This window comes from Mizuhopecten yessoensis, unplaced genomic scaffold (genome assembly GCF_002113885.1).
Source record: "Mizuhopecten yessoensis strain PY_sf001 unplaced genomic scaffold, ASM211388v2 scaffold11169, whole genome shotgun sequence".
In the NCBI taxonomy this organism is placed as follows: Eukaryota; Metazoa; Mollusca; class Bivalvia; order Pectinida; family Pectinidae; genus Mizuhopecten; species Mizuhopecten yessoensis.
This window is the reverse complement of record NW_018408914.1, coordinates 627,858-636,781: the sequence shown is the minus strand read 5'-3', so window position 1 is coordinate 636,781 and position 8,924 is coordinate 627,858. Positions and strand designations below refer to the sequence as shown.

General features: G+C 35.1%; 1 protein-coding gene across 2 annotated transcripts; it reads left to right on the top strand.

Moving 5' to 3' along the window:
• The first annotated feature begins 107 nt into the window (after nucleotides 1-107).
• LOC110467305 (glycoprotein endo-alpha-1,2-mannosidase-like) lies at nucleotides 108-7,692 on the top strand. 2 transcript variants are annotated; one of them, XM_021524388.1, is made up of 4 exons: nucleotides 108-139; nucleotides 2,141-2,842; nucleotides 3,493-3,602; nucleotides 4,184-7,692. In XM_021524388.1, exons 2-4 carry the CDS (start codon nucleotides 2,236-2,238, stop codon nucleotides 4,883-4,885), a joined length of 1,419 nt encoding a protein of 472 aa, XP_021380063.1. In that variant the 5' UTR covers nucleotides 108-139; nucleotides 2,141-2,235; the 3' UTR covers nucleotides 4,886-7,692. The 2 variants fall into 2 exon arrangements, with proteins under 2 accessions (XP_021380063.1, XP_021380064.1); XM_021524389.1 differs by lacking the exon at nucleotides 108-139 and having other exon boundaries at nucleotides 2,064-2,842.
• The last annotated feature ends 1,232 nt before the right edge of the window (nucleotides 7,693-8,924 follow it).

The window sequence follows — 8,924 nt, the reverse complement described above, 5'->3', positions numbered from 1 at the left end:
GCCAACCCATAATTTCCAAATTCGCGATTTGTTATCTGTGTTTTGATTGGATGCTTTCATCTCAACGAACCAATAGCGTGTTCTCTTACTTCAAGCATTTTTGACATCAAGGGGAAACGAAAGTAAAACTTATTTTGATGTATGTCCTATTTCACTTAAAATGCATATTTGTCAGCACATTTCCACCCGAACGTATATTTCTATTTTATTTTTAATCACATTTCTGTTGTGGATTGTTTAAATGGGTGAATTTGAGTGTTGAAAGGTTGTGAATAACTAAATGTCAATGTTATATCAGTCCGCTAAACTATTCCCACTGTATTGCAGATAATCGATCGTTGGTCGCCAGAGGTTCGTTACAAATGTCTGAAATACACATATGTTATACTGATATGGGTCACAACACACATATGCTATACTGATATCAGTATAGCATATGTGCATTTCAGACATTTGTAACGAACCCCTGTGGCTGATCTAAAGGGTCTGAAACCCAATAGAGATGAGTCTATCAAGAACGTTAGACTTATCTTTCTATTTCCTCTGATAATCCTACTATGCCGAAAAAGAAAATAACAACACATATTACAATTATAATAAGAACCGATAAATGCACAGCCAGACCAGACTGAGATTTGAACACAGGACTCTTCAAACTCTTTAACGGACACTCGACCAACTTAAACTAACTGGTTGCCATTAATGTTGACCCAGTCCAGTTCCGCTACACAATATTACAAATGTATGTTGACGAGGTAGCTCATATATTTGGAGTCTGGATGGTCTCGGGATTAGAATACAGGTCTGGCTTTGTATTTCTCTTTCTCCTATTACAAGATTTAGGAACAAAATGTCAACCCTAGTTTCAAGTACCAGGTAAATGCTTGGCAAGGGGATACTCGAACCTGGGTTGTTAATATATATATATATATATAGTAGATAATAAATAAATAAGTCCTTGCGAAGGAAAATATAGAATAAAAACAAATTTTTCAGATCGTAGAGAGCATATATATATACATATATATATAGTTGTCTTCTTCGATGAAGACTAAGAAAAGGGAGGGAGGAATGTTATAGCATATCTTAATTGGGTTAAGTCACCGTAACCAGGTAGCTCAATTGGCTGAGTGTTCGTCCTGGAAAAAATAAAATGTCTTGGATCTACAGTACAGCATAGTACTATGTAAAATATTGATGAAAAAGCAAAACATAACATGGTTCTTATAAATTCCTGTACCTGGTAGTTACAGTATCTAAAGTTAGGAGCCCATTTTTTTTTAATTATTGAAAAAACTTTCGGAAAATTCCAAAATGTTACTGTTTATAATTCAAGATACAGTGAGATACTTTTGACAAGCACCGTCAAAGTTGACACAATCATATCCAATAAAATTAGCTGACCATGGCCAGTGGTAATAGACCAGAGTTACCAGCATGGAGACATTTTTGCACATCAAACCAATTTCAGCTGTATTTTATGCCCAATTTAGAAATTTCTTTTTCATATTATTCCAAAAGAGCATTATAGCATTTTCTTTTTAATTTGTGCTAAACATGTCATTAGATAATTTCCATAACTCTTAATGTACAGTTGTTAAACATCAAAACCATACTTCAACTTCTTTTCTGTTAGATTTTTATGCGTACCATAGGAGACATTTTATTATACTGTGCTGTCCGTCTCCCTTCCTTTTTTATGCCACTGTGTTTACAGTTCCTTGAGACTACAATGTTTCACCTAATTTTCGATAGAATATTTTGAGATTTGGTGTGTGTACATGATGAGATTTATAAGAATATGCACATTGTCATTGTAAAAATGGATGTGCTGCATTTTATATTTGTACAATTAATTTTAACTTGACTACATGAGTTTGAAATATGGGAAAAGGGAGGTAATCTAAACAAAAAAAATGTTTTTTTATTGAAACATCACTTGTCATTTACAACCCAGTCCCAAAATGAATGCAGCATTCTTTTATGCTCATGCCTCAAATATTTTCTTAACATGTCTCTATTCTGTCTTATTTTTGTTATTAATGAATAATTTTAAATACACTTCCCCCCCCCCCGAGTAAGTTCAGCCTGTTGAATTATATTAACAATGTACAAATCTTCAGTTTCTCTTTCTTTTCAGGAGCACTGAATTCAATCCATTTCAGATGAAAGGAAAATGTTTGGATTTCCCCTGTTGAAATGAGATATATATTCAACATTTAAAAAAATAACAATATGGTTCATTTCTGGTCAAGAAAAGCCCTGTTGCGCCTCACAGCAGCTGCCATCATTGTTTGCCTCCTTGGAACTACACTTTTAATGATTTTCAATATCACGGAAAAAGATAAAAGAACATTAGAAAAGCAACTAGAAAAAATAAAAAACCCAATAAAAAATGAAAATGTAATGCTTGCAGCACTGAGAAAAGAGGTTGATGAACAAATAGAAAGGCTAAAAAATCCTGAATCAGAGATTGATGAAATTTTGACTATGTCTGGAAACAAAAGTCGCTTGAAATTTGTGCTGACAGCAGCTTTAGAAAAACCAAAGCAAAACCTTGCTAATGACACTAAAATAAATGAAGCCAGAAATGTAAACTACAATGTTCACATATTTTATTACCCATGGTATGGAAATCCAACATTTGATGGAAAATATTTACACTGGAATCATCCTTTTTTGCCACATTGGAACCACAAGGAAGCAAAGAAATGGCCGTCTGGACACCACAGCCCACCGGACGATATTGGAGCTAACTTTTATCCAGAGCTAGGACCCTACAGCTCCAAGGATCCAGGAGTTGTGAGAAAGCATATACAGGACATTAAATATGCGGGTATAGGTAATATATGACTAATTGATCTTGTCCATGTGATGGTTTTATTGTATTTATATTTCTGTTGCACACTCACTAATTAAAAACCTTCCAAATCAAAATGTTGTTATCAGAGCATAACATAAAGAACGATTATGTGTGAATTTCTTCCAATTAGAAACTGTTAGTCTTTCTATCATACTTTAAGTGTAATTAGTGACCAATCATGCTGTGACGTCAAATTCAAATTTTTAATGGAAATTTTTGAATTGTTTCCGATTTATTTTTGTCACCTTTTTCACCTGATTGTTTCTGCCTAAAAGCTGTTTCACCATTTGATAAATCAGTTTGTCCAAAATGTATAATGAATCAAAAGAAATAACCTATAAAGGTAAAATGAGATTTTCTATTCTGTTTTTAACATAACTATGTATGATGATATGAAATCCAGTGGCTTACAAACATTTTCTTTGAGATGTGCCATTGATTATGTTTGTAAGCAAATTGACATATATTTAGCAACAGTAATCATATAAAAGATTGATTGAATAATGTATAAATATATGTTACTATACATAATTGTTTTTATTAGTGTAGATTAAAAATAATGACTATCACATTGAAAATTATCCCATATTAAATGCTTTCCAGTGTTATCAGTACATATTTTTCTTCAGGTGTGATAGCAGTATCCTGGTACCCCCCAGGGGATGCAGACTCACAGGGCGAGGAGCCTGATAAGCTCATGCCAATGATCTTAGACATGGCAGCAGCACAGGGTGTTAAGGTAGGTCGTTTATCTATTTATAATCTTTATATGTGCTTCCCTTCCTTCTACTTTTGGATCAGCATCATTGAACATATTTATATACAGAGGAAGACAACCTGAGTTGCATCTGTTCAAAATATTAGATTTCAAAAGTATTAAAAAAAAGTTTTATGCAAGCTTTATTAATTTACATATTATTTCTAATCATTGAAAAAGAAGCAGAATGGTCTTTGTATATTATTTATATATTGTAACATGTAGACTAGTATTGCTTCAAATTAGTTACAGATCTCTTTTTTTGGTATTTGGGTACAAGTGATTATCTCCCTTTATCAGTGACAGACTTTTCTTCCTCTACCTTAAGTATATACTCGATCATTATCTGACTTTGCTGGCATTTTCCTTGATATATCTAGTTATAATTATTTGGAAAATATAAAAAGTCAGCAGAAGTTAACAGACATGATATTTTGTATAATGGAAAATTGCGTGGGGGTTTAAATTTGATATCAACCCATTCAGCCTGATGATTATCTTTGTTCCTCTCGCAGTAATTAAAATCTGTCTAGTTGCATTGTTCTCTATATTTTCATTTTCAGGTTGCATTCCATATAGAGCCGTATAAAGGTCGTGATCATTTAACCCTGAAAAAGAACTTAAAATACATAATAAAGACTTACGGAAACCACTCTGCCTTTTATCGACGCTACCACAAGGAAAAGAATAAGATGCTGCCTTTGTACTACGTCTATGACGCCTATCAAGTGAGCTCCAAACTCTGGGCTGATCTTTTTAAGCCTAGTGGCAAGCTTACGTTACGAGACACAGAACTTGATGGATTTTTTATTGGCTTGCTTGTCGAACAACAGCACAAGGTAGATATCGTTTCTGCTGGTTTTGATGGGTTTTACACCTACTTCGCTACCAATGGCTTCACATTTGGTAGTAGCTGGGATAAGTGGAAGGAAATTCAAAAGTTTGCTAAATCACAATCAAAAATGTTCATTCCAAGTGTTGGACCGGGTTATATTGATACAAACGTTAGACCATGGAATGGTAAAAACACCCGTAATAGAAATGCTGGTAACTATTACAGAGCAGCATTTGATGCTGCTTTTAAGGTTAATCCCAGTATCATATCAATTACCTCCTTCAATGAGTGGCATGAAGGCACACAGATAGAACCTGCAGTGTCTAAGAATACAGGCCAGTACTTGTACTTAGATTATGGCCGCAAGCAGGGTCCCCGTTACTATCTGGATCTAACAAGGGAGTTTGCAGACAGATATACACGTATGTAATGTATCAACTTTCACAGACTGCAAAAAGGATAAGATCTTTTTCCATTGGGTTGAATACACGAAATTTTTTGATTGATGTATATTTGTTTTTAAACTTTAAAAATGTTAAGAGTGGACATTTTAGTATGATGTGGACATTTTTACATTTTGACTCTTCCAATTATTCCCAGTGTGTGTATTTTCAGATAGGCAATACTGCCACTATATAGGTTTTAAAGTTATATGTTCACACATATATCAGCAAATGTAATTTTGGAGAGAAAAAAACAATACTATGATAATTTCTGCTTTACATGAAAGTGTCATTTATTGAATATTTATTTCCCCTTACAAAGTGGTCACAAAAATTATACTATCAATGAATTAAGATTCTCAAATACATGTAACAACTACTTTCATAAAAAAAACATGTTGTGCTTGTAATAATTTATATTACAAATCTCTAGCCTTTAATGTGTTCATACCATAATATGTTCACACTACCTATTTATAATTTCATTTTCAAATTCCTATATAGTTTCTGATCGACATTTATTGCCTGGCCGAAATGATAACCTAGAACCACAACTTTGTTTCTGTAAAAAATGCCCGTTTCACTTATTGAATGAATTTGTTTGATTATTTATTTTCAAGAACGGAAGGAAAAAATCCAAACCTTTATGACAATATGAAATCCAAACATGTTCTCAAAGATGGCTTCTGGCCATGCTGGAATACATTTGTATGTTTGTAAGCAACTGGGCTTCATACCATCATAAATCCATTTGAATCCTTCAAAGACAATCTGCCATTTCTTGTTTGGAAACCTCTATATATGCAACAAAAACATTTATCCCAACAATATTAATGAGTACTAACATCTGATGTAGCTAATATTTTTCTCAAATGATCCAGTAATATGTTGAAGAGAGTATCATTGTTTTTTTTACAAAAAAGTGATTGAAGTGTTTATGTTATACATAAATAACTTATGGAACATATCCTTATTTTATGTTGCTCTGGCCCAAGGGACCATGCTAGTTAATGCTATGGTGCAATGTCTTTTGGCTTTTCCTTTACAACCCTACTCCTTCTGAACAGCTGATCAGCTGTTAACAAAAGTCTGAAGCATTACTGGGTCAAGGGGATTCAGTGTTTTATCAATGAAAGGTGTGTCCCTACTCCATGGAAGCAGAGAATGCCAGTAGGGAAAATAGGGGTTATAGAGATAAATCTTTAACAGATTATTTCTTCAATACAGGTGAAGGTATTTGAACCAAATTTGACTCAAAGCATCACTGTGCAAAGATGAATGCAATCTCGTATGAAAGAATAATGATAGATGCAAATGACTATATCATGACCAGTTGTTATTTTAATGTCTTATTTGACTCTTTTGATTGGTATAGACCTTTAACTTATTAATAAGGTTCTGCCAAGTTTTGAAAAGAAATCCTCAAATGTCCCAATCATAGTTTTTTTTTTAATCAATTCACAAAGAAGACCATCAGTACATGTTGTCTGGTTGGCATTTTTAATTTCTTCTCAACTTCCACCATGCCAGCAGCCAGTTGTAGCTGAACTTGGTCTGAATAATATGGTCCAGGACAGGTGCTGTTACTTTTGGGGTTGATGCCATAATCAACTAGCCATCCTGTCCTCTGATTGAAAAGGACTTATTTGACTAATTCTCAATTTCATCAGATCAAAGTTAACCAAATATCATGCAAATGATCCTCTAATTGTCCTTACCAAGCGAGTGGTTGCAAGTTAGCTGAACTGCTTCAACTTCTTGTCTAGTTCAGATAGCAGAGAAGTAGATGATGGATGAAAGTCCTATGTGGGTCATGCAGGGTTTTGTAAACCATAGATTATGTCTGGAAATTTGAATTTACCATTTAGAAAATTGGTTGAAAACACTATGATGTGGTTGTTTTTATTGACTGAATTATAAATTTTGATCAGTTTTGTAAATTTGCCAACCATTCAGTTGTACCTTTAGAAGAGTGGAGTTTATTTATGAATTGGTACCTTACAAATGTATGTTAGGATTGCCATGGTTTGTTTTGTAATTATGACAATTATAAAGTCACACTTTAATTTTGAATTTGTGATACTACTATTTCTACCATCTTTAGAATGGTTTCTTATCAATACAGCAGAACCAGATAAGATTTATGCCCTGCTATGTTCTAACTTTACATTAAATGTTTTTGTACATTTGTTTGTTGTCCTTCAATCCCTAGTCCTTCACATGATATTTTTTTTACTTTTCTAGTCTGGCCCATTTCTGATTAAGGTTTATATTGTCTGTGAAGTCCCTATACAATGTATTAGTAGTTATCTATTATAGGTGTACCTAGAATACTTCTGAATATACTCCATTTCTGATTAAGGTTTATGTGAAGTCCCTATATCATTCCTGAATTTAATAAGCCCCCTTTCATCAAAATGAGCCCTCAAGCCTTCAGCTGTGCGTTCAACCAAGTATAGGGTAGGCTATGGAAATAGCCATGCTGTGTTTAGGTATCACATGGTAAAATTACAAGGGTATACAGAACTTATCTGGGTTGAAGTGAAAGTGAGCCTATGAAAGAAACTGCAAAAGATGGTGTCATATATTTTTTTTTTAAATCCTTTTCTGAAAATCATTTGTTTTTGTAATTATTTTGGTGATGTTGCTTTAAGCAACTTCTCTGCGTAAGCTCTGAGATGAAGATCAATCATATTTGGTTGGAAACATCTTCAAATGGTGGGGAATCAAAAGTGTACAAATGGGGAGATTTATTCCTGGGGCTGAGGGACAGATCGGGGCTGAGGGACAGATCGGGGCTGAGGGAAGGGGCTGGGGGACAGATCGGGGCTGAGGGACAGATCGGGGCTGAGGGACAGATCCAAAAAGTAATTACAACTTAGAAATGGCTGGGAACCAGACCCACCCCTGGAGACTTTGTCCCTGGATCACTCCATGCAAACATATATGCAAATGCTTGGCATGAAAAAACGAATACATATATGCTACCAGGTTTGGGGTTTATGTCTGGCCCGCCCTTAGGGCCTTAGTTGCTTGTCACATCATGGAAACAGTTGTGATTCCTGCCAGATTGTTGGGCATGAAGGTTTGGATACACAAATGCTACCCATATTGGTGCCAGTGTCCTGTCCAACCCCTTGGAATTAAGACCTTGAGTCATATAAATAGAAAATTGTTATGATTCTTGTCCTATAACCAAATATACAATTGCCGAGCATTAAAAGGACAAACACAGCCACGCTGTAATAATTGCCCCTTGGGTCCCCCTCATGACTAAGGCCATGGGTCATATCATGGAATCTGTCAAGATTCCTTCACTGTAATCATATATACAAAGAGTGGCATGAAGAGACGAAATTTACTTGGGGATTAGTCGTAACGTAGAAACAGTTTAGTTAACTATCCTTTCATTATATTGTAACGTGCAGGAGGACACTGTTCCAGGCACTGGCCATACTCTATATTGCTGAGCTAGTGAGCGCATTCCATGGTTAAACCACATCTTTGGAAAAGCTAGCTTGCCCTAAAGGCAGCATTTCCCCCTCATATTCATTGGCTGTTAACTATTTCCCCTCTCTGAGAAGAATCCTGTCCCGAGGCTTGGTCTAGGGAATTCTGTGTGTCCTCCTACAATGCTCGTGTACCAATGCACCTTCCTCAGCATCAGGAACTTGGCCTTACATGATACTACAGTGTCACTACGCTACCACCAAATGTAACATGCAGACAAGCACCCATCCAGCCACTGACCACGCTCAACATTGCTGAACAAGTGAGCGCGTTTCAGGGTTATACCACATCACTGGAAAAGCTTGCTTGCCAATAAAGCAGTATTTTCGGGCATTTTACCTCATATTCAGTGGCTGTTGAAATATGTGTTTTTGTTTGTCACGAGGCGACGGCCACTATCATGATTCAAGGATTAGTCATCTTGGCCTTTTGTTTGTTTCTGCAAGGTTACTTTCTTAAATTTCATCAATTTGTTTTCAAATTTGCATAATGCCCTCTGTATGTATATCTTTATCA

What these genes read in the sequence shown, in the direction of transcription:
- LOC110467305 (XM_021524388.1), top strand. Translation starts at nt 2,236, where the DNA reads ATGGTTCATTTCTGGTCAAGAAAAGCCCTGTTGCGCCTCACAGCAGCT. An exon ending in CATTAAATATGCGGGTATAG is followed by an intron (nt 2,843 to 3,492) that starts GTAATATATGAC and finishes ATTTTTCTTCAG; the next exon opens with GTGTGATAGCAGTATCCTGG. An exon ending in CAGCAGCACAGGGTGTTAAG is followed by an intron (nt 3,603 to 4,183) that starts GTAGGTCGTTTA and finishes TTTCATTTTCAG; the next exon opens with GTTGCATTCCATATAGAGCC.